This window comes from Coptis chinensis, chromosome 7, assembly GCF_015680905.1.
Source record: "Coptis chinensis isolate HL-2020 chromosome 7, ASM1568090v1, whole genome shotgun sequence".
Lineage (NCBI taxonomy): Eukaryota > Viridiplantae > Streptophyta > Magnoliopsida > Ranunculales > Ranunculaceae > Coptis > Coptis chinensis.
The window spans coordinates 19,455,337-19,481,406 of NC_141462.1; the positions used below are offsets into that span (position 1 = coordinate 19,455,337).

The 26,070-nt window shown below is 36.0% G+C and overlaps 2 protein-coding genes, 2 long non-coding RNA genes and 2 other non-coding genes across 6 annotated transcripts; all 6 read right to left on the reverse strand.

Moving 5' to 3' along the window:
* Positions 1-13,076: 13,076 nt before the first annotated feature.
* LOC147486466 (uncharacterized) lies at positions 13,077-13,500 on the reverse strand. The gene is made up of 3 exons (XR_015202836.1): positions 13,466-13,500; positions 13,291-13,386; positions 13,077-13,176 (listed from the first exon to the last, which is right to left on the reverse strand). It is a non-coding gene; the product is annotated as an uncharacterized LOC147486466 (long non-coding RNA).
* Positions 13,501-14,083: 583 nt separating this feature from the next.
* On the reverse strand, positions 14,084-14,210 carry LOC147486467 (small nucleolar RNA snoR74). Its single transcript, XR_015203328.1, has one exon. It is a non-coding gene; the product is annotated as a small nucleolar RNA snoR74 (small nucleolar RNA).
* Positions 14,211-14,465: 255 nt separating this feature from the next.
* LOC147486468 (small nucleolar RNA snoR74) lies at positions 14,466-14,593 on the reverse strand. The gene has a single exon (XR_015203339.1). It is a non-coding gene; the product is annotated as a small nucleolar RNA snoR74 (small nucleolar RNA).
* A 1,845-nt stretch (positions 14,594-16,438) lies between these two features.
* On the reverse strand, positions 16,439-17,675 carry LOC147486469 (uncharacterized). Its single transcript, XM_086573097.1, has 3 exons — positions 17,395-17,675; positions 17,201-17,300; positions 16,439-17,106 (listed from the first exon to the last, which is right to left on the reverse strand). Exons 1-3 carry the CDS (start codon positions 17,592-17,594, stop codon positions 16,846-16,848), a joined length of 561 nt encoding a protein of 186 aa, XP_086429223.1. The 5' UTR covers positions 17,595-17,675; the 3' UTR covers positions 16,439-16,845.
* Positions 17,676-19,364: 1,689 nt separating this feature from the next.
* Positions 19,365-20,309, reverse strand: LOC147486470 (uncharacterized). Its single transcript, XM_086573742.1, has one exon. The coding sequence runs from the start codon at positions 20,307-20,309 to the stop codon at positions 19,365-19,367; it is 945 nt and encodes a 314-aa protein (XP_086429868.1).
* Positions 20,310-21,646: 1,337 nt separating this feature from the next.
* LOC147486471 (uncharacterized) lies at positions 21,647-22,345 on the reverse strand. Its single transcript, XR_015200687.1, has 3 exons — positions 22,188-22,345; positions 21,981-22,051; positions 21,647-21,801 (listed from the first exon to the last, which is right to left on the reverse strand). It is a non-coding gene; the product is annotated as an uncharacterized LOC147486471 (long non-coding RNA).
* Between the last annotated feature and the right edge of the window lie 3,725 nt (positions 22,346-26,070).

Here is a 26,070-nt window from a genome sequence, read left to right on the forward strand (position 1 = left end):
TAAATCTCATGCAAGTTTAAGTTCAATATGAAAGAAACACTAATAGTAGTCAAACAACAACCTAATATACTAGAATTAAAACTTCTCTGATAGAAGAGACGAGCAGTGAAAGAAGGAGTACCTGAATGCCTCCTTGCTACGTGTGTGAATAACATTTTTAATACAAACCTAGTTAAAATGCGTGTGGATGCTTGGAATACTAAATAAACAATAAATTCCAACGAAAACAAGGACCGATGGCTAACCTGGCTAAAATCGAGCTTTCTTCAAAGGGGAGCAGGCGCGCTCAGAAATAGAGGAAACAAGGGCGTGGGCGTGTTCCGAATAATGTGTCGAAATTTTGTTGTTGTTGTTATTTTTCCAATAACAAGAGGGCGTGGCTCTCAGAAATAGAGTTAAAAGGGGCGTGGGCGCACTCTGAGTACTGTGTCGAAAAAATTTCCAGGAGAAAAATCCTTAATTTTTTTCAAGAAACAACACACACGGTCAGATTCAAACCAAAGGGTGGGTGGGTGAGTTGGGATATTGTAGACGTGAAAAACTAAGGGAATTTAATTATAAAACAGCTAAGATGGCAACAGTGTCATTTGATAAAATGAAAATAAACGTTTCTTACCCTATGAATAATGATTTATGCTAGGAATAAGAAAGCTAATTATTCTACATTTAATCAAAGTTTCTACTCTCAATTATCATGTAATAAACTTAGAGTAAAGACTTCGTTCCACTCCTAGTTGTTTAGAACGTAACAATTTCACTAACTTAAACAATTCTACAATACTAATGAGAGTAATGTTTTTAATAAGACTGATATGTGGGAATAACTAATTAAGATATTCTAAATTATACTATGGCAATTAAATACGAAGATGTGAATGAAAAGTGAATTAGGGAGATTTGAAATCCACCTTGATTAATCTCTAATATGCTAGTACAGAGTTGTTGCAACCCTAATCTTTAGGTTTTCACATAAAGATTAGGTCTTTTTATCCCTAATTATTTATGACATCTCTACTAACTAATAATTAACATGTGAGTCAATTGAAACCCATTCTCATGGTGAATTAACTACCTTCTAGAGTAGAATATCTTACTACAACTACTCTATACTAACACATGAAGTCTTCATCAAAGCTTTAATCAAACCCCTCTAATGGAGATTTAACTATAATTCATTAGACTATCATGGACATAATAATAAGGAGAAGAAGACATAATTAAAGAACACTTGTATTGGAAATAGTTTGGATTGAACTAATGGTGGCTAGGCTAATAAAACAATGGTTAGATAGACTTACCCCCCCCCCCCCCCATTACTAGTTGCCAATTAGTGTTACCCCCCCCATTTTCAAAAATATTAGTGATACCCCCTCATTTGTAAGATCCAACGGTCAGATCTCTTCATCTGAAAAAAAATTCACCTCAGAGTCATTGGATCTTGCAATTGGGGGTATCACTAATATTTTGAAAATGGGGTAACACTAATTGCAACTATTAATTAACCCTAACTAAAAAAAAACAATAACTAGGTTTTAAAAGTAAAGAAGAAAACTAATTTATTATCTAATGAGAGAAAGAGTTAGAGTTGTGCTTTAGTCCTATTTATATAGGAGAGGGTTACGTTTACAATTTCGTGCATTGGCTTTGGAGCTATGTTTTGGGCCATTAAATCAAGCCTAAAACCTAATTACTTAACTCCAAAAAGGGTTTCTCTGTTAAGAAATTACTATAGCAGATTTTTCGTCCACTTTTACTCCTCTGATTAGATCAAACCTTAGACCATTACAAATCTCTTTCCGAGATGGTTGTTTTGACATATAGTAGGCCCAATTCCAAGGTTTTAGTCCAAAGATACGGCCTGCGGAAGTTCTATTGACTTTTATGCTCTATTTCTGCCTGCGTTGACTTTGACTTTTCAGCTTTGACTGGGATTTAAAAAGGATTTTTTTCTCTTGAAACTTGGGCTTTAACCATAGAATTTCTTAGCAACCAACCTTTGCTCTTTTCTCTTGCAAAAGTGATATATTTCTTCACATATTTAACTCCAATACTTGAAATACACAAACGTACGTAAACAATACTAACTCTTATTTATTATAAGTATAATTGGTCTAAATGTAATATTATTAAGGGGTTAAAAGTACAGTTTTGGGCTATTATCATCACGTTTTCCACTTTTGCATGTTTTCTCGTTTTTTAGTTGTGTTTATCTATGGAGTGATTTATGTCTTTATTGCTTTATTGTTTTCTTTTATAATTAAACCTTATTCATAAAAAGTAAAAAAAAATATATTAAAACCCAGTAAACAGTAGTCTAGTAAGTCTCGGGAATTTGACTTTAAAAGACCCACGTTTTAAAATAAATTTTCTAAACTTTATTTTCAAAAATTTGTTTGGGGGTAGGGTGTTTGGTCTTTCCATTCTTGATCGCTCAACTTCATATTCTTGTTGTTTATGCCATTTAGTCGTACTTTGATTTGGGTTGACACTATCTACGAATTTAGATTTCTTTCGATCACATAACCTATGTCATTCACGCGTTTCAAGACATTTTCCTTCTCTTTATGTGTCAACCACGCTTAGATTTGAGTACTTTTTATAGATCATTAAATTGCATTTTCTCTGCTGATCATTTTTATAGCTCATTCGCAAAAATTAGACCGTTAACGAATCGAAAATTTTAGTTTTAAGTTATACGAGGCATAGGATAAGATGGGTATTACGGATTTGTTTTGGGCTTGGGCCTGAAAATTAAAAACCCTACCAGGTCACGTGCCACGCACTTGACTCCCTATTTTAAAAACCCATGCATTTTTTTTTTGGCTTCTCTTATTCGCCTCCATTACAGAACACCTACTGACCCTTGAAAAACATAGAGCGCGCACACCCTTGTGTTCAGACCATTTTGAGTGCGCTCGCGCCCTTACCTCCACACAACTACCCCCCAAATTTCAGCCGAGTTATTTTTTCTTCCCCCACACCTTACCCATCACCACAATTTTTGATTCTAGATTTCAATGGCTCCTAAAACCCTAAAACTTCTTCCCGAACAAGTTTTTTCTAGTGCACAATTTGCACCCTTCTTTGACATAGAGATGCGTATTAGGAAGTGGGAAGGGTTATGGTATCCTACTGAGGATTTTTATCACACTGATTTGGTTCTTGCATTTTACAAGAAGAGAGAGATTAATGGTCATAGGATTTTTCTGGATGTGAATGGTAGTCGTAAAGAGTTGACTATAGCAGTGTTGGCTGTGGTTACTATCATTGAGGAACAAGACATCGTAATCACCATGCAGGAATCTTAGCCCGGGGGTATAGGTCTGCTGATGACGGAGACAGTGTTAGAATGATGTTACAATTCTGGGTCGCATTGTGTTCGTCAGACGTCTCTAAGAAGAAACCAACTGGCAGTGGCTCAGTGGGTTGGCAGGAATGTTATTGCCACCACGAAAGCCAGTGACATCAATTTGAGTTGTCTGCACATTCTCTGGACCCTTCATAACATAAGGTATGGGTTTTGCATCTTCAAATTTTTATTGAATAAGATTATAGCAGTTGGTCAACTTACTGCAGCTTTCCCTGCATTGATCACGAAGATTATGTTATTTTAGGGATGTGTTCCGGAGTCTAGTGAGGTTAAGTTGAAGTTACATGAGAATGCATGTATTTATCGAGAGTGTATTCAGAAGGAGGGGAATCTGCCTGAAGTTTTGGCTGCTGAGATGGAATAAGAGGAAGAGGAGGAAGATGCAACTTGTTTTGATGCAGGAGCTTTGAAAAGGGTTACTACGGAGATAGCCCATTTCTCATTGCTTCATCGTGGCCTGTGAACTCTCCATAACCAGTATGAGACAATTTGTATAGGCCAACGTTCTCTTAGTGACCTCCAGACTAGGCAAGGTACTGTTCTCTATAACCAAGATAAGCTTCAGTCTAATATTCACTTGATTGGTGATAGTCACCAGGACCTCCAGGCTAACATGGAGACTCTCGCTTATACTAATAATGAGCATTGGGAAGCCATGGATATTTAAATTGAACATCAGTGCACGTTTCAAGAAGAAGTTCTACGACGCTTGCCATCGCATGATGGTTTATCCTCTACTGACTCCAGAAGGCGTGAGCGTCGTCGACGTAAGACGGATGGCTCTGGCCCTTCCTCATCTCGTGGCTAGTTCCTTTGGATTATGTAAGTTAGTTGTTATTTGAATTTTAAGTTGGTTTCATTTTTGTCCAAACATGCTATCTAATTTTCATGAATCTCACCCTTCCGACTTGTTTGGGGGTGACATTATTTGCTTAGCATTGTATTTTAACATATCCACCTGCTTTTGGAATTAATATTGCAATGCTTAAGGAATATAGTTTATATGAGCATCATGTTAATATGGTGTAGCTAGAATTAGCTACTGTTGTTTAGTGCAACCTCAAGGGTTAGAAGCATGGAGATTTCTATTTTAATTCCTCGTTTAAAACCATATAGATTTGGTGCTGAGCCTGCTCTCGGCTATTTTATTTCGGTTTTAGAAGCCTTTTCTTATTCCATCTCTTTCCTTATCAATTTGGGAACTTTTGTTTAAGCAACTAGTGCTCTATAAATACATGGCACGCCATGTACTTCACTCTGCACCTCACAAATTTATCTCACAGGTCTGGTTCAGAGTGTGCACGCCCTTATATTGCACTAACACAGAGTCGCGTCCGTGCTGTAATTCCAATATCGCAGATTTTTCTTTTGTCAGAAGAGAGCGCACCCGCCCTCTGACATAGGCCATTCTGAGCGCGCCCGCGCTCTTACTTCAACATACCTCCAGTTCTTTTTTCTGGGGTTTTCTACAATCACTTCCAGGAGTTCAGTAGTGTATTTGTTTGCTATGAAATCTCCTCAAATCATACCGAAGCAGTCCTTTGAAGAATTGTTTGAGAGTGACACTTATAGGTTATGGTTCCGCAACTTGATTATGTAGTCAGGATGGCAGCCTATAATGGTAAGCGCTGATGAATCTTATTCTCCTGCACTTACTACTTATTTCTATGATAATTGTAAGTTCTTTTATCGACAAGATGGGGAACAAGTGTTCTCTGTCACCATTGATGATGTCACAATGGATTTAAGAAAGTTTTTGTTAGCCTATGATATTGGACTATCTATGCTAACTGCCCAAAACTCATGGGGTTATATGACTGATAATATGTACATCTACAACTATGAGTATTTCCATGAGACCTATGGGGCGGGGATTTTTCGTATAGAGGACCAAGGGCAATATAACGTAGCCCTTAGCAGCCTGTCCCTTAATTTATGCACTATTATGTTCTTTATTATGTTGAATATTTTAGGGGAATGACGTTTTTCTTTTGTGAATAACGCCACTTATGACGTCTTCCTTGATCTAGCTGAGGGACGTATGCTATATGACCTTCCCCAGACCTTAGTGTCTAGTTTAGCACGAGCCCATATTATGAAGCATAAGTACCTTCTTATGCCTGTCTTGGTTTGCCGCATAATGCTATGTTTCTTTCCTGAGTTCTGTACAAGTTTCACGGATTAGGTTGGGGTTGACATTATGTGACCCACCAATTGCATTATACACTCTTGTCGTGTTATGATTTGGCCGAGGTGGCGGCTACAACCTAATTGGGTTGCCCTTTACACCCCATCCGACCAAGTGGTGCTTAACAGGTTAGAAAAGGTAGATGATAAATTGCGTGAGGCTTGGCAAATTATCATGTCTTGGAAGAACAAAAAGGAACCTCCTCATTTCTTTATAGGAGGGGAAGACAACGCGTAGTGCTGGATATAAGGTAAGTTTTACTTTCTGTTAGTGTCTGCTTATATCCCAAACAATTTAATTTTTGTTATTCCCATAACGAGTGGAACTCATATAGGAGTTGTGTCTGCTTTTCTTTACCTATATTAGTATGTTCTAAATTTGTTTTGTAGGTGCTCTAAAAATTTAATTCTTGTTATTCCCATAACGAGTGGAACTCATATAGGAGTTGTGCCTGCTTTTCTTTACCTATATTAGTATGTTCTAAATTTGTTTTGCAGGTGCTCTAAAATTTTCATGCGTTTCCATGGTATTTTCTATCTTTCTTATTTCTATACTTTGAAGATAAAACATGTTTTTTGTTTGGGGGTGGCATAGAAACACGTGTAATTTAAGGCACCTATTAGAATGTATATATGTATAATATGCACTTGCTTTCTAGTAAAAAAATAAAAAATATATAAATAAAAAGTATTTATACTATGCACTTAGGAATATTGGTATTGTTTTTTTTTTCTATGATGATAGTAGTCTAGAAATTTTACGTTAGCTCTTAAATTAGAATATTTTTTAGAAACTTAGGTTAGTATGTAGGTAATAGTCATTGCATCTTTCCATAAATATATTGTGAGCATCTATGTTTGTTTTGGCAGTAAGTTTCTGAAATCTAGGCTAGAATACTTATTCTATAAATCCTGTGAGAATATAGTCTAAAAGCCTTATATGAGTGAAATATTTGAGTAATGACATAAGGGAGAAGTAAATTCTGAATAGAGAAATCACACGTCCACTTGCCTGACATTATACCATATCCTAAGCGAGAATTTAGGCCTTCTTTGGATCGATATAGCCATAAATTCAAACCTATATGAAATTATTTTCCGCTAGTTGCCCCTCTGAGCCTTTCTTTAACCTTTTCACAAACCACAAATCCTTTACCCTTTTATAAAAATAATATAAAAATAAAATCAGACTACCCATTTTTGAATAAGTCTGAGAAGTAGCATGAAATGGATTAAAGAAAAGAGAAAGACTTGTGGAAAAACAAAGAATTTGTTAGTTGCTTCAAATAGGAAAATAAAGTTTCTATCCAAAGAAAAGAAATAAAAGAAATAAAAGAAATAAAAAGTTAGAACTCCAAAAAACTAGAATCAAAAGAGTCAAAAGCCAAAAGAAAAAAAGAAAAAAGAAAAAAGAAATGGCTAAGAATGGAAACAAAGTGTAGAAGCAAAGTAAGAACAAGGTTTTCTCTAGTTACATAATATGATGACCCTATTTTCTCAGATTTGTCCTTTTGAATATTCATTTCCTTCCTTCTTAAACCATTACCTAATCCCCATAACACCTAATAAAGACCTCTAGCTCAATTAGGAATAGGTTGGTGTGATAGTAAGTGGCAGATTTGTTTGATCGACCTCGGCTCCTTTGTACGTCATTGAGATTGTGAGGAAAAGTGTCCCCACTACACACTAGAGTGAGCGAAACTTGAGTGGAAAAATCAGAGTATTTTTGTCTTGACATATTTGTGAGGACCTACTTAAGGACGCTATTCCAAAATTTCATAAACGGATCTGTTATTGCATTTCATAGCATAGTTCATTATATATATATGTTTATCCGTAGATGATTGATTATTATGCACGTATTAGCTTAGGTTTCGAATTGATTATTCTTTATTCATTGATAGTGAGATGTATAGATATCTGAGAATAAATAAGGAAACATTAATTTTATTTCTTAAATCATTGTAGTATAAATGAAGTTTGTGAGTATCTTCTCTGTAAAACTCTCATGAGGCTATAACTTGCCCACTAGGGAATTCCTAGTGGTTTAAGGCATTATTGCACATGGTGAATGCAATCGCACTTGGCGAAACGAGATTAGTTAAAACTCCATTTTTGGTCACTTATTTTAATTTCTCATCTTTGCTTGAGGACAAACAAAATACTGTTTGGGGGTGGTTTGATAAGAGCCCAAAACTATAGTTTTAACCCCTTAATAACATTACATATAGACCAATTATGTTTATAATAAATAAGAGTTAGTACTATTTATGTACTTTTATGTATTTCAAGTATTGGAGTCAATTATGTGAAGAAATATGTTACTTTTGCAAGAAAAAAGAGCAAAGGTTCATTGCTAAGAAGTTCTATGGTTAAATCCCAAGTTTCAAGGATAAAAAACCTTTTTAAAGCCCACTCAAAACTAAAAAGTCAAAGTCAACGCGGGTAGAAATAGAACATAAAAGTCAATAGAACTTATGCAGGCCATATCTTTGGACTCAGACCTCGAAATTGGGCCTATTATATGTCAAAACGACTGGATCAGAAAGCGCTTTCTATTGGTCTAGGCCTTGATCCAATCAGAGGAGTTAAAGTGGATGCAAAAGGCTGTTGCAGTCATTTCCACCAGAAACCCTTTTAAGATTTAAGTAATTAGGTTTTGGGCTTGATTTAGTGACCCAAAACATAGCTCCGAAGCCCATGCACGAAATTGTAAACCTAGCCTTCTCCTATATAAAGAGGACTAAAGCAAAACTCTCTCTCTCTCTCTCTCTCTCTCTCTCTCTTTAGTTTAGTTTCATTAGGGTTAATATTATCTCCTATCTCTTAGCTCTTACCTCTTCTCTTTAGTTTAACCTAGTTTTTATTTTATTAGCCTAGCCACCATTAATACAATTCAAGTTATTTTCAATTCAAATATTCTTTTAATTATGTCTTCTTCTTCTTATTATTTATTTAATGATAGTCTAATGATCCATAGCTAAACCTCCATTAAAGGGGTTTGATTAAAGCTTTGATGAAGACTTGATGTGTTAGTATAAAATAGTTGTATTTAAGAGTTTCAAATCTAGAGGGTAGTTTATTCACCATGAAAATGGGTTTCAACTTCCTCTCATGCTAATTATTAGTTGGTTAGAGATGCCATAAATAATTAAGGATATAAAAACCTAACCTTTATGTTGAACCTTGTGTGAAAACATAAAGATTAGGGTTGTAACAAACTCTATACTATCATGTTAGGGATTAATCAAGGTAGATTTCAAATCTCCCTAATTCCTTTTTCATATTCGCATCTTATTATTTAATTGTCGTAGTTCAATTTAGAATATATTAAATCATAGTTTTCACCATATTAGTTATATTTAGAATAATTATTCTCGTATTGTTTAATTGTTATTCATGAATTGAATTAGTATGTTCTAAGCAACTAGGAGTAGAACGAATTCTTACTCTAGTTTTATTGCATGATAATTGAGAGTAGAAATTTGATATAAAAGAATATAAAGTATAGTTTTACTTCTTCCTAGTTTAATTAGCTAAGTAGGAGTATTATTCATTATTTTACGTTTATCAGAAAATAAAACAAGCAATAAAGTAAAAACATGAATTGAAAAACTAGACAAGAAATTAAATAAACCAAATGGTTTGGATCCTAAGACAATGGATGACTTCTCTCTCCCTAGATTTTAGCTTATATATATACCCTTACTTTTGCCTTTTACAGAGTTGCCTTTCTCCATTATAAGTTAGACACCTCACACTTCACATTTGCTTTTGCTTTTTGATGTCTTCTTGACCAAGGTAGGTTTTGGGAGAATGTCATATTTAGAGATAAGGGCTTCCATCTCTGGTCTTTTGAATTGAGGGCTTTGACTTTTGACTTTGACCATTGACTTTGACTTTTTTAACACTTTTTTATAGCAGCTTTTGGTCTTCATAATAAGCGTGATTAAGGGTCCTTTTGGTGCTAAGATACAACTTTTTTGATAAGTTGTCTGAAATACTCCTTAACCTGAAAAAAGTAATAAAAACTATGAGTTGTCTTTTCGTTAAGCATAAGAAAGGTTGTAATGCAAACAATATACTGGATAATAAAAAACGCATTACATTTGGGAGCCGATCACTCCCATCTGATATAATCATTGTCTAATACTAGACAATACATTTCTATTTTGGCAACATTTTGACAACACAATTTAACTAGCTTTTGCATTGTTGTATGAGCTTGGTATAATTGGTTAACAGTTTCATTCGGCAAGTTTAATGTACTTTATTGTGCTGCTTTGGTGAAAAATCCAGCACATATACTTTTGTTGTATACTCTTTCTCGTTCTAGATGATGGCCTAGTGAAGACTTACTTTTGTAATGTGTTTGCATTTGCATTTAATTTGCAATGTAATTCATCAATAAGAAATTAGGCTGAAGGCCCAATTTCATTTCAAAATAACTCTAGAGGACATGCATGGTTTTTTTATAATCACTCACAAACCCAATTTCTTCGTTTAAATAGCTTACGAACCCAGTTTTTAAATTTTAATAACCCTTAAGGACAAAATAAGTTGGCCCGACCTTTTTTATTTTAATACGTTTTTATTTTTACTTGGTTTGGCGTTCACTACACCATATCTGTTGAAAAAAGACACTTTTGGATGTCGTTTTTCTAAAAAAAAGACACTTTTGGGTGTCGTAAGGTGACCCGTTTTTTTTGCAGTCTTTTTTTTTCTACAATACTTGACAAGTGTCTTTTTTTTTTCATTTATTTATTTTAAAAAAAGCTGAATCGGGGGCCAAAAATGCCCCTACAGGTTACGTAGCATTAATAACATCAATAATAAACGAGATACTTGTGCCTTTTGAAGTGTGCGATAATAGACAAAGCCCAGTCCTCATCCATCATCAAATGGCTAATAGAAACAATTTTATAGCCTACTTTCAAAGATCTCACCCTAATAGCAACAGTTAATATAAAGGTTCCCATCAAGAAGTTACTTAGCTCCTACTAACAAACCATCGCAGCCTTCTTTTAGTACTTTTACAACCCACTAACACTACCACCGATTCTTATAACATATTCAAGTTGAGGATATTCCAAACTTTATCCAAACTTTAGCAAGGGTAAACGAGATTCCCGGTTTAGCAAAAGCTTTCACACATGCTAGCTTGATGGGTTATAGAAGTTTTGAAGAGGACACCATGTTGATAAGCACCTCCAAAAAGATATATGCAAAATCCACGCACAACTTTCGAAAAGCAGCAGCGGTGAAAATTGATGCTTTTACCCTCGATAGACATCAAATAGATTAAGAAAAGTTCTTAGTCAATATTGTGCAGTGATCAAGGACTTGTCAAATACTTCTAATAACCATAATGAATTTCAGCTCAACTAAAAGTAGATTACTCTAATGCAGATACCATTGATGAATACATAAGAGTAGAATCAACAAATTCGAACGAAATAGCGCACCAAGATGTATTTCTCAGTATCATGCATCTTGTAATTTACTTATATTTGAAACAGAATATGCAAACTCAGCGTTTTTTACTTTACGACATATTTTATTCTCTTGTTTTTGTGTTAACGTCTGCTACTCTAAAAGCCATAAATCTCTTGCATAAGATATAGTAACAATACCTCCAAAACATGGCACGATCCTAAACTTGACAAGACCATGTGGCGTATTTCAAAGATTGTCTTTTGCAAAATCAGACCAACAACCAAGGAAGCATAAAGTAATTGATCCGGATTTAACATCCCCTCATTTAAAACTATCTTCACTATTTTAAGAAGTTGTTCATAATTTGCAATCCTCTCCTTAGCGGAAGACCTACATATTTCTTCGTTGCCTTGTCTCTAAAAAAGAAAAGGTTTTAGGATACATAGCCGGTATGTTTGTCTCGGACTTAAATGCATCTGCAAGACGAAGAAGAACCGCGCATTTGCAAACAAACTGTCCTCCTCCCGGAATAAGACCATAAATGTTCGATATTCTCATAACACTACCAATGCGATTCTCGATAAATATCCAAACTTTATCAAACCCCATGTCTTAAAACTAAAAATCTCACTGCCCAAACTCTAATTTCTTGAAAAAAAACTAAGTTCCCACAACCGTAACCCTTTGTTTTTAGTACCAAATGTGAGGTATTTGTTAGTAGAATTGATACATTGTCTCTGTAGAAGGCGACACCTGCGGTATCGGTCGCGTGTAATAGCCAATTATTGGCGACCGATGGGTAAGTTAGTATTAGGGACTTAGGATAGAATGGGTGCATGAACTTATAAATTTTCTTATATAAATGGACATGCCATTCACTCATTCTAATGATGAATTTGAAATGACGTTACAACTTCAGCCGGGCGGTCAAGGTAGCACTTTCGTGACCGATCGCACATCATGATCCCTCCTTTGGCAAATATTCCAACTTCCAATTATATTGAAGTGTTGGACCATGCCACAGCAGGAAAAAGTCACGAACTTTATAGCTCAACCAAAGATCGAGGATTATTTCTTGTTGTCCTTTTCATCCGATTGCTTCTACTTTATATTTCGGGTTGCTTACTCGGGCACTTTCGGCGGTCATTACATCCACTGAAATTAAAACGAACTTGTGGATGAAAAATGCGTTACTCCTTAAGTCCTTAGTTAACTTCGTAAAAAGTTCTGCGGGTCCATTGTCGATCGCGATTTTATTTTTCATTCGGTTTCAAAGACAAATACGAATTTATAACCAAACCTCTGCGGGTATGGTTATTCCATATCTTGTCACACTTATCCTAAAATCACCACTTTTCTAAAGACAAGTCATACTCACACACAAGAAATAAAGCCAAGTCATACACACACAAACACAAGAAGTAAAGACAAGAAGTAAAGAAATGATAACACGGACAAATAGAATACCGTTACCTAAAGAAAATGAGTAAAATCCTTCGCCATTTGACTTGCTGTAGGAAGGTGTAGCTCCCGAATGTTCTTTTGGATCCAAATAAGCACTCAGTGCGGTCAATGACAAGGCATACAAGGACGTTGTTAAATGTCCATTGGGGTATCCAGAGTTGCATCAAGAATGATATTTGCCCTTGTTGCCCTTCCCTTGGCAACAACTTCTCGATGCATATTAATCAATTCACATAATTCCATCCCTCTAGAAGAATCACCATGTGATTGTGAGCATGTTGGATCCCTCACCTACAAGCAATAAGTTAACAAAGACAAAACCACGATTTAGTTATCTCATAAATTAGCTTAAGCCCCTAGGCACAATGTCTCACATTCAAATCATACATTTGACGTCGCTGATGAATCTGCAATGATCCTTCTATGTGATTGCTGACCTGCCACTTCTTCTCTTGTCTCTAGCAAGATCTTGGTGAGGGTGACCATTTGTCGCTCCAAACTTCCAAACCGCTCTTCGAGCATTGAGTGTTGTTGCTTTTGTTGGCAAAGCTGCTCTTTAGCAGGAGCTGATGATGCAAGGGCTGTCTTTGATATGCCAACACTCATACCCAAAGACTCGACCAAATTTATCGGGGGCCACACACTTGAGCAACTGGATCATGGTCTAGGTCCAAGTTTACACTAGCAGGGTCATCCTCAATTATAGCCTTGATTCTTTCCTATCATGACAACATATTAGACATTTAATAAATTTCAGAAGCAGTATATAAAAGAGAACAGAAAATAGGCGGTGGTCAGATTCATCATTCATGAAAATAGGCAGTCAAACTCACCATCCTTTCTGGCGCAATAAAATAGCCATCCTTGTGAGTATGGATAGCCATATATGAATCCGTTCTAGTCACTTTAACATTCGGATTTTTCGATTTCTACAAAACATTACCAACTCTGTTAGAAGTAAATATGGTGTTACGAATAAAATTAACAATTGAAAAGGTAGATTAGTACCATATCATGGACTGTCCTTGCTGCTCCCCTTCTACGATGTATGTAAAGCCTTCCGCCTTCTCTAGCCACCTTGCCCTTTGTCCGCATGAGTTTTCTCAAAGGTTTAGATTCATTATCCACGAATTTTTCCCATTCTTCCAATTTCCTCCCCGCTGGGCGGTTCCTTTTCCTATCGACGTCATTGTCATACTTGTCATAGTACTTCACGCGGAGACGATGCTTAAACTCCCTAAAGCTTTTGGCGACCTTCTTCAGATTTATCTTTTTGTATGCATCATCCACATTGTATTCTTTCTGTATAAGAATCTAATATTAATAAAGACAATCCACAAAGTACATATCTTTTGATCAATCAGAATATTTCACAATTGATAAAATGAGAATTTATATCAATTGCATTAGATCAGGTCTACAACCAATTCAAATGAATGCTCAAACATAACCTAATATGGATATTTTAATCTCTTAAAGAGTTATTAAGTGTTAGTTCATTATAAAATATGACTAACAATGAATATGGACGAGAGACCAGAGGCAGAGTTAGTACACAATCGCACCTGACCTTAAATATGTTTATAATTTCATAAAAAAGTACACTCTAGACCCCAAGTAATAAGAAAATGTTCCATCATTTACTGAACCTTCAGCTAGTGATAATATGCAGAGGTTCACCCAAAAACAATGAAGTAGATTTCCCTGATGTTTACAAGAGATCCATTCTAAGAGGCAATGGAACCACTTTTTTCTTCAGTTCAAAAAAGCCAAATACCAAGGTTTTCAACATTGCAGTTCCAAACTAAAAATACCCAAAACTGGAAACTTATAAACATCCAAAGCAGATATAGCATGCATCTGGAAAACTACTTCACTTTCGACTACAATTATACACAACAGAGGATCACATTACTTGTCATGTTTAAATGTTCCATCATTTACTAATTCTTCTTCTACACGTAATCATAGTCACACTAAAGTAAACTCTAATAACCAAGTCATGAGAAAATGTTCCATCATTTACTTGAACCTTCGCTAGTATTATAATGCACGAGGTTCACCCAAAAACAATGAAGTAAATTTTCCTGAAATTTAGAGACCCATTCTAAGAGACAAATGGAACAACGCTTTTTCTTGGTCATAAAACTAAAAACAAATTCTAAACATGTAACCTATCCAAATTAGATATTCTTAAACTGACATTTTCAAAGAATCCCGAGAAGGCAAAGTCAAATAATTCAAACACTCCTCTAAGACTAAAACTAAAAGCACTCAACTTTTGATATCTAGAAATGTCCAGTATAACCATTTATTGTTCACATATTATCTCCACTTTCTCTTTGTTATAGGCATACACAAACCAAAATTATTTAGTTATCTACAAGTTTCAGTAGCTTAAAATCAAAATAACAACCAGTTCAACTAATTTTACCAGTCCATTTAGGTATTATACATAAACACATAGAGAAAGGTGCAATCTCATAATCGACAATGAAATCTTACGTTCAACACAATTGTATTTACGTTCATACATCAGTAATTGTATCCAGCACTACACTAGATATCCAGGGTCTTTCAAGCCATGCATGAATCATACTAAAAAAAGAGAGAAAGAACCATAATGGATAAGAGCATAAGACTAACCACGACGCTGCTCCAGATTATGTTTTTTGTTGGACTAGGCACATTTTTGAAACTCTCATAAGAGATAGGACAATGTGTCTTTGTTGTCCCACCAAGAAAACTAGAAAATCCTTCTGAACCGTCTCCAACAGGCTGTCCCTCAGAGTCAAATTCAACTTTCTTCTTTCCCTTGGAAGAGACTATAAAATAAAAATAAATAATAAAATTACTGAAAAGGCAAAAATATGTCACGTGGGAATATATAAAAGAATAACTATCAACAAATAAAATTACTGAACAAATACTATATGTACCACAAGAACCTCCACCTCCGAAACTTGGGAATCACTAGATGATGATCCCGAATCAAGAAAAGTTATGATATCGGTACAAGTGCAATACATTTAATAGATTATAATGTTTTTCTTATTTGTGTTGCAAGGAAATCCCTACCCCCAAGATGCTCAAAAATGGGGATACTAAGGAAGGCCTCGAGTGCGCAAGTATAAAAAGGACTAGAGAACTTAGTATTGAGTAAATAGAGTGCCTATAATTGCCAACCCTTCATTAGATTTAAACTTTGTACTGAATCAGAAATATGTATGCCACCGTTGAGATCTCTAGCCATCACACCTCATTGATAACATTGTCTTCTTAGCCCTCTTTTCCGCTTGCTTTGAGCTCTTAATAGGATAAAAGATAGACCGTTAGGGCGTAAAACCATTAACAAACTAAAATTTTACGTATGTAAAAGAAAGTACCTCTGTGCTCTCCTCATCAACATATCCGATCCTATGGATTTCAACAAATACACACTTAGCGTAAAACCCCAACACAAATTGGAAGAAAAGCACTATACTTGACACACCAAATAATGCCATACATGCAATCAGATTTAAGTATATCATCCATAACATACATGCAATCAGATTTAACTAGGAAGAACTTTATTAGTTAAGCCACACCCAACTTACGAACTCATCAAAGAATTATACATACACAAGCAAGTAGTTCAACATACGAACGTAAAAACAATATTAACACCTAATACACTACCAATACAAAAGCATACAAAGGCCCCATATCGCCAATCCAAAACTTAGAATGCAAATTGTAAGCGTATGGAACAAATATAAAGTAACGTGACGGCTTCAATAACACTACCAAATGTTTGCCTCGCAAAAGCCGATATTAAAACCAAATCAAAGATCGACAAATCAAGTCACTAAGATTTCAGACATAAGAAGTACATATATGGAATTAGCAAATGCACATAAATATTTAGGTGAAAGTGTATTGTGAGTAGTTGGGTTTCTCATGGAAAACAAACAATAGAAATATAAAAACAATTACCCATTCAATAAATAAATAGTAAAAAAGAACCATTACAGCGGGTCCATGAACGGGATCAGTAGACCAAGTACCTTAGTGAACATCAATAATTTATCTTCTAACACTAATGAACTCAAAAGTGTCTCGTTACAATCTTGACTCAAAAACTAAAGGGTTTTCATACGCATCCATGTCTCTAGTCATTCTCTTTGGAGCATGTAACACGACATTCCAACCACTCCTCGTTAGGTCTTTGCAATAAAAAACCTGTGATGCTTGTGAGGCAAGAATAAAAGGCTCATCTACAATCTTGAACTTCCTTTAAACTTGCTCAAATCCACGAATGTTAAATTAATATCCGATCGATGTAACATCCATTCACTTTATCTTCCACACGAACCCAATCACAACAAAAACAGGTTATAGTGAAATCAAAGTAGTCGAAGTTCGAGAATTTGTCTAATGATCCCATAATAAGTAGTATCATCAGACACGAGCTTCTTATCCTTTGCACTTGCACGAAAGTTAGTCATCGCATTCATTTTAATTCTAGAATTATGAGTTGTCTTGTTAGTGTCCCATTCAGCAGTAGAAAACACATATCCATTGGCTTGGTATGTGTTATACGAAATCGTTTGGAAGTTGGGACCATCAGCAAGTCTCTTGATGGGAGAAACCTCTTCATTTTGTAGCTGTCAAAAAATCCACAAAAGCTAATATTATTCTGCAAGAACTACATGATCCTACGTGTTACTCTAAATGATTACTAAGGTACTGAAACTATACTTGTTCCCTTAACCAAGGAATAAAACTCATTGGTGTTTCGGTGTTGCCTTTTCTCTTACGACCACTCGGTTTAAATCTTTGCAAGTATATTTGGTATTTCCTACAATGAAATGACATAAGAGACAAGTTAAATAGGTCTTTAGAGTTTCACAGTCTCATATATAACATTATAAACATGACAAGAGTAGACTTACTTTTGCCATGGAATAGAAAGTTTTGAGCACTGCAACACCCATCTACGTACTTGTTCGTATTGCACATTACTCAATCTATATACGCCTTTCTTATTGAGAGGTTTCTCATTTGTCAGCTCTCCTGTGTCATCCATGAATCTCTCTTTACCTCGCTTGTAGCTTCCCTTTGAACCATCAGGCATATGCTCCATACAATACATTATTAATTCCTCGACAATGTAACGCTCAGCAATACAACCTTCAGGATGTGTTGGATTCTTTACATACCTCTTGTAGTGTCTCATCATCCTAGTACAAATTAACAACATATATTACTCATATCAAATAACAAAAATATAGATAGCTCACTCATAAAACTTACCCTTTGAAAACATATATCCACCGACACCAAACAGGTCCACAAAGTTCTACCTCTTCCGCCAAATGCACAACAAGGTGCATCATGATGACAAAGAATGAAGGAGGAAAATACTTCTAAAAACGCTGGCGCTTCAATCACTCTTTGTCTAGCAGCTTCAAGCTCATCAAGGTATATTTCTTTGGAGCAAAGGATGTTAAAAATGTTGACAATTGTCGAATTGCTACTCACAATTGCTTATGTTCTTTAAAGCAATGCATGAGTAATAACGGCAAAAGTTGTTGCATCATTACATGATAATCATGCGACTTCAAGCCTTTTAATTGAAAATCTTCCTTGCTCACCCGTTGCTTCCAATTGGAACTATATCCTATAGGTACCTTTAATGTGGCTAAGGTCTCAAAGAACAATTTTTTTTTTCAGATTAGGATAAAGTAAAATCAGCCTTTGGTAGCAACAACTTATTTCCCACTTCTTTTCGCCACAAGTGTTGCTTTATATTCATCTCCTTCAAGTCTAAGCGTGCTTGCAAACCATCCTTGCTCTTGTCCATTTCCAAAATTGTCGCAATAAGGTTCTCGGCTACGTTTTTCTCCACATGCATTACATCCACATTGTGAGGACTAAACAAGAACTGTTAATCACGAAACACACAAATTACAATGATGTATAATGATGTACGACAAACCAAATTAAGAAATGGAAAATTAAGTTACCTCCCAATACGGCAAGTCAAAGAATTTTGATCTTTTCGACCATGCAGTCATGCCCTCATCATCAACATTTTTTTCCCTTTCTTTCGTGTTACCTTTCCATAAACCGTTTCAAAACTTTCCACTTTGCTTTTTACCTCGGAACCACTCAATCTTCTTGGAGCTACCCCATGTTCTTCCTTCCCATCAAATGGTCTTTTTTGTCGCCTAAAAGGATGATCCTCTGGAAGAAATCTCCTAGTGCCCATATATGCATTCTTATTCCCATGTTTTAACCTAATTGAATATGTCTTTTCGCCGCATGGAGGACAACCATAATTTCCACCAGTCTTACAACCCGATAACATGCCAAACGCAGGGAAATCATGTATGGCCCACCACAAAACTGCTTTCATAGTAAATGTGGTGTTACTATGAGAGTCGTATGTTTTGGTGCCTGTAGACCACAACTTATTCAACTCGGAGATTAGGGGTTGCAAATAGACATCAATGTCTTTCCCTGGACTACTTTTCCCAGGTATCAACATGGACAATATAATAAATTGTTTAACCATACAAAGAGATGGCGGGAGATTATATGGAACAATCATAACATGCCAACACGAATAAGAACTATTAGAATGAGAAAGCGGATTAAATCCATCTGTCGCAAGTCCCAGACGGACATTGCGTGGCTCAGCAGAAAATTCTTGCCACTTTGCATCAACTGTGCTCCAATTGAGAGAGTCAACCGGATGTCTCACTCTATTTTCATCAACCACGGCCCTCGAATGCCATGTCATGTTCTCCGCAATCCATGGAACACTAAAAAAATATATATACATATATTTCATTAAAAACTGATTGATTCAAAGGGTAAGAAGTAAATGCGATAACATACAAGTATTGAAGGCAAAGCCTTACCTATACAATCTTTGTAACCTAGGTATTAATGGGAAGTATCTCAAGACTTTGGCTGGTACGGGCTTAGCCTTTTTCTTATCTGTAAGATCAACAGCTTCAACATTCTTCCATCTGCTCACACCACATTTAGGACACTCTTGAAGAGCTTCAAGTGTTTTCCAATACAAAATGCAATTATTGGGACATGCATCGATTGTTTCATAGTCCATACCTAAAGATTTAATCAGCCCTTTAGCCTCATATACAGACAGAGGCAATGTATTATCTTCAGGAAGAATATCTCTTAACGTATCCAATAATTCTGTGAAGCTATTATCGGACCACTGATGTTTTGTCTTGAGGTTCATCAACTCAACTGTTACTGATAACTTAGTCTTTTCCTGTCTGCATGAGGAATATATTGGTCTCTTCACATCCTCCCACAAATTATTGAACTTCATCTCCTTTTTTAAATTAACTAGATTTTGGTTACATTGTTCATTATGGCAATCGACATCCACATTTTCATCCGAACTTATCTCATCCGCATTGAAATCTTCATCCGAACTAATCTTATCTACGCATTCATCCAAATCATCAAGTTGGACAGTCCTAAGCTCTTCATTCACAAAGTTAATTTCTTGAGGATGGGTATCTTCGGGAGAGTTATGAGAGGATGAACCAAAAGGTTCAAAATTCCCAACATTGTTTACAAATGACTCCCCATGAAAATACCATGTAGTGTAAGACTCATCAAATCCATAACGAACCAAATGAACAAAAATGGTTTTTGGATCAACCATTCCACGAACATTGCAACACTTGGCACACGGACAAGAAGACCAAGTTCCTTTTCCTAAACTATCCCTCATGAATTCAAGGAATGATTCGATTCCATCTAGATATGCATCACTCCCCACTGATTCCTTCATCCACTCTCTGTCTGGACGTGACAAACTCATCCCTACTTAATGCAATATGTAGATAAGTACATATTATTTCACAACATTATGAACAATCAATAACTAAAAACAAAATAATAAGTCTTCATTATCCATTTAAACTCACAAAAACTCATGAAATTTTCGCATGCTCATTCAAAAATCCTCAGTTAAGTGCATGGAAACTAATAAAACATGTCAAAACATCAAAATAAAGTAAACCCAAGTCGGCTAAACAGCATATGCCATTATCTATTCTGAAAATACACGACAAACAAAATAGTTACACTAACAATTTTTGCTAGCAAAGAAATCTGAACCAACTCGCTTTGATATAAACAAGTAAACAACAATAAAGAAATGGAAATGTATAATAAGATCACTATGTGTGCCATACAACGTGACAACCGAATCTCATTGTTGGTCAAATATGTTTGGCTAAGAAGTCCAAGTTAGGCGTTACCTTTCAATAGTAAGCGAAGATGGCATACTTCTTCAAAGTTTGTTTATTTGTTTGGTTTATTTTATATATATTTACTTTATTCCCCACAGTCAATGTTTCCTCATCGTTTTTCTCGTTTTAGATCAGAAATTTGTAGGACATGGAGAACTGCACCTTGTCCGATTTTCATATGGAAGTATTTACAAATCGATTCCAAATACAACCCCTTGGTTTTAATCTTGAATGAACAAATAGTTGTTTTAAACATTATATATCACAACAGTTTCCAGCAGAATAAAGTTTAATAGTGACGCCAATTCAAGAACGCCAAATTAACCAAGGCCTGTTGCCTTCTCGAAAGATGTCTATGAGTTTCTTCAGCAAAAAAAAAAGGTTATCTGTAAGTTCATATTCCTTGAGAAATATTAAGAAACTATCAATTGAGTACCCCTTTGAAAGGTAAGTTTATTGTGGACTTTCAAGACGACTTGAATATTGGGAGGATAACTAGAAGTCGTTAGCATTTCTTGAAGGTCAGGACATGTAGGAGTAAATAAATATAAGGTCTTCTCGAAGGGCTTAGGACGTTGTTACTTCATATATGTCGTTATTCTACTTAAGTTGTTGAGTTTCTAGATTATAGTTCTAGATGTCATTTGCAGTTAGTTGTTCTTTGGGAGTTAAATGAGTGTCAATTAAGGAACATGCATATAAATCTTAGTTGGATCCTTAATGTGATATATATTGAGTAAAATACCTCAGTCAATGTCTTGTCCAAGGCTAAATTAGCATATTGATATGTGTCTTTTTCTCATTGTATTCCACACTCGAGTCGTTACGCGTATGTAGCCTATATACATTTTTTTCAAATTGCATTCTAAATTATGTACAGTGCTGCCACCGACAACCAATCTTATTTAACATGCGCGTAACGAGGGAGTAAAAACATTCAGAGAGAGAAAGAGAAAGAACAATTACGGCAAAAGCAGTCTCGAATTGTTCGCAAGGAACCGCTTCACAATTAGGATAAGCTTTTGCAGCAGCAGATTCACTATATGCACCAGGCAGTCCCTAAAAACACAAAAAAAAACAATTTAATCTTAAATAAACACATCCTAATTATTTCCAACCATTTAATTTCACATATAATATATATATATATATATATATATATATATATATATATATATATATATATATATATATATATATATATATATATATATATATATATATATATATATATTAACCTGGTAAGCAACTCGAAGAAGACGAGATCCCTAATTAACTGAACTCGACAAATCCGTTACTGATAACGGCCCTGCAAAAAAAAATGTGAATAAATCAATACTGATAAAGATTATATGAATTAATCTTTAAAAAAGTTAAAATCTAAACGAAATCGCTTAGATCTGATAAAGAGATTGTAGATTTGATAAAGAAATAATTGAAATTACCTGAAGAGATTGTAGATTTGCTGAAGATAGCGATTTGAGGATCGATCAAATATTATGAAGATTTTGAGAGTGATTTTTTAGAGTGATTTTTCTTATTTTGAGAGTGAAAAATAGGATGAAGAGAACGAAACAAGTTTTTTCTTATTTTGGTGAGAGAGAACGAAACAGGTTATTTTCTATGGGTTGTGATAATGTGATCCGACGCTTAGGGGAGTTCAACGACACGTGGTGGGCGTACTCACACAAAGACAAAACAAAAGTGTCGGTAGCTTTGTTTTTTTTTTTTTTTTAAATCTGGTGTAGTGGTTAGCCTAATCCACCAAGCAAAAGAGGAGAATTTTACTAATCAAGAGATAAACAAATAGAGTACAATCACTCACAAACGAATCCTGAAGAATTCACAAACTCTCTCTCACAAATTGAACCTTACAAATCCCACCAACTGGTCTCATATTTATAGAGGTGGGTATCAAATTAGAATCCTATTTAGAATAGGAAACCAAAACCTTAACTGTGTGGTTTATCCAAATCTGAGTCATATACCAACAATTCTCCACCTCGGTGAAGATTTATCCAAATCTGAGCCGATCAACCGAATAGCAAATCCCTCTTTCAAAGCACAAATGTCCGTAGGATAAACAAATAACAAAATGTCCCGAAGGACCAAACCACGATCACTGTACCACATAGTGGCTGCCTCGCATTTACTTATTAAAAGATCAAAGGCCGTGGTTCACCAATGCCCTTAAGAGCCAAATTATCTCAAATGAAGGATATGAATCAAATTCAAACAATGTTGAAACTTGATTTCAGAAACCACTTTGGTTAACATATCAGCTGGGTTCTCCTTGGTGTCTATCTTAGTGAGCAAGATATCACCCTCCTCTAAAATTTCTCTGACAAAGTGAAAACGCACATCAATGTGCTTCGTACGGGCATGATGAACTTGGTTCTTGGCCAAATATATAGCACTCATGCTAGCATAGTGAATCTTGAGCTGACCCTGCACAATACCCAAGTCATCTAACAAACCCTGCAACCAAATAGCCTCTTTCATAGCCTCAGTCACCGCCATATATTACGCCTCTCATGGTAGACAATGCAATGTAGGCTCGCAAAATAGACCTCCAACTTACCGGAGCACCAGCTAAAGTAAATACATACCCAGTAGTGGAGCGGCGCTTATCCAAATCACCTGCATAGTCAGAGTCCACATAACCCACACAAAGCTTACTAGTATCCCTCTCAAACATCAAACCAACATCTACAGCACCAAGAATGTATCATAGAATCCATTTTACAACTTGCCAGTGTTTCTTCCCAGGGTTATGCATATATCTACTAACAACACTAACAACTTATGAAATGTCTGGCCTAGTACACACCATCACATACATCAAACTACCAACAACACTTGCATATGGAACATGAGTCATGTACTCACGCTCCTCATTAGAACTCGGAGACATAGTAGCACTAAGTTTAAAATGAGGGGCAAGAGGTGTACTCACAGACTTAGTGTTCCCATCAATACCAAACTTTTATAGTACCTTCTTCAAATATGTCTTTTGAGACAAGCAAACTATGCCTTTTGCTCTATCTCTCTGAATCTCCATGCCAAGAATCTTCTTAGCTTTACCCAAGTCCTTCATCTCAAATTCGAGGGACAAAAGGCTTTTTTAAGCTTATCAATCTCGATCTTGCTTCTTAAGGCTATAAGCATATCATCAACATACAAGAGCAAGTAGATGAAAGAACCATCATGTAGTTTATAAAATAGACACAATGATCGTAGTGACTTCTTGTGTACTTGAGCCCTAGCATAAACCGATCAAACCGCTTGTACCACCGCTTTGGGAGATCTGTTTTCAAACCATATAGCGATTTTTTTTTCAGTTTACACACCAAATCCTCTTTGCTTGCAACTTTAAACCCACTTGGCCGAGTCATATAGATCTCCTCTTCTAAATCACCATGTAAAAATCAGTTTTACATCGGTTTGGGCTAGCTCCAAATCATCTTGAGCTACCAAGACCAAAAGGATCGCATTATGGAGGAATGCTTCACAACCGAAAAAACACCTCATTATAGTCAATCCCTCCCTCCTCGAAATAGCCTTTAGCTACCCATCTTGCCTTGTAACGTAACTTATTACTTAGAGATCCTTCTTTCAATGCAAACACCCATTTCCCGCCAATCGCCTTCTTACCCGCAGGTAACTTTACAAGCACCCAGGTATCATTCTTATGAAGAGATTGCATCTCCTCATCCATAACTGTCATCCACCTTTCTGACTTGGAGCACTGGATTGCTCCATAATATGAGGAAGGAACATCTTCATCAAGACTTTCAATAACAAGAAGTGCATAGGTAACGTAATCGTTTAGCCAATACAATGAGGGAACATTTCTCTTAGATTTACTAGTTGCAATAGGCCCATAAACCGGAGCCAAAAGACCAACATTCATCTGCTCCTCTAATGGAGCCATATCCTCTGCATCATCATTTGTTCCATCACCTGTAATCACTATTTCTGTGTCTTCAACTGGAACATTAACTGACTGACTATCCATGGTTGCCAATTTACTAGATACAGAACCATCTAGACTAGGTGAAGCCGCATCAATCTCCACCTGCTGCAATACCTCTTTGGCCATACTCTCCACCTACTGAGAGTCAGCAGACTTCAACATAGAAGCCTCATCAAATGTCACATCTCTGCTCAAAATGAATTTCTTATCTTTCGGATCCCATAGCTTATAACCTTTAACTCAACTTTTCAGACCCACAAAGATAGCTTTCTTTGTTCTAGGATCCAACTTACCATCTTTGACATGAAAGTAAGCAGAACACTCAAACACACGAAGGGAATCATAATCCTGAGCAGGTTTACCAGACCAAACCTCCATAGGAGTTTTACCTCCAATTGCAGCCGAAGGCAACCTGTTAACAAGGTAGCATGCATAACTCATAGCCTCAGCCCAAAACGCTTTGCCCAATGCAGCATTGGACAACATACACCGCACTTTCTCCATTAGAGTACGGTTCATACGCTCAGCTACCCCATTCTGTTACGGCGTACCTTTCACTGTGAAGTGTCTCTCTATTCCCTCATTCTGACATACTTGCAAGAACGGATCACTCGTATATTCACCACCATTATCAGTTCGGAGTCTTTTGATCTTTCTGCCAGTCTGAGTTTCAATCAACTTCTTCCACTTCACAAAAATATCTAGGACTTCATCCTTGTTTCTCATGGTATATACCCACAAATGCCTAGAGTAATCATCAACAAAGGTCACATAATAATGTTTGTTCCTTCCAAGAGATGCATTCCTAGAAAGACCCCAAACATCCGAATGAACATAATCAAGGGTTCCACGCCGTCACGGTGGATAGCGATTATAAACTTTACCCTTTGTCCGCTTTCCGAACACAATGCTCACAAAAATCCAACTTATAGGTCTTAGCACCTTTCAACAATCCTTGCTTTATTAACATTTGCATGGACTTCTCACCTGCATGTGCAAGACACATATGCCATAATCTGGTGGCCTCCTTAGCAACGCCTCACCGAATACCCGATGCTGACTACTTCTCCACTAACCGTACCACCACCCTTCAAATAGTACAAGTTATTCTGACGTATGCCTTTCATGATAACCATTGCTCCAGAAACTATCTTTAGAACACCACTGTCAATGACTACCTTGTAGCCCTTAGCTTCTAAAGTTCCAACAGAGATAAGATTCTTCTTCAAAGCGGGAACATATCGAACATCTTTTATTTCCTTAACTGTTTCATCATACATCTTGAGACGAATATTACCCATCCCCATAATGTGACAGGGTTGATCATTCCCCATCAACACATCACCACTTTC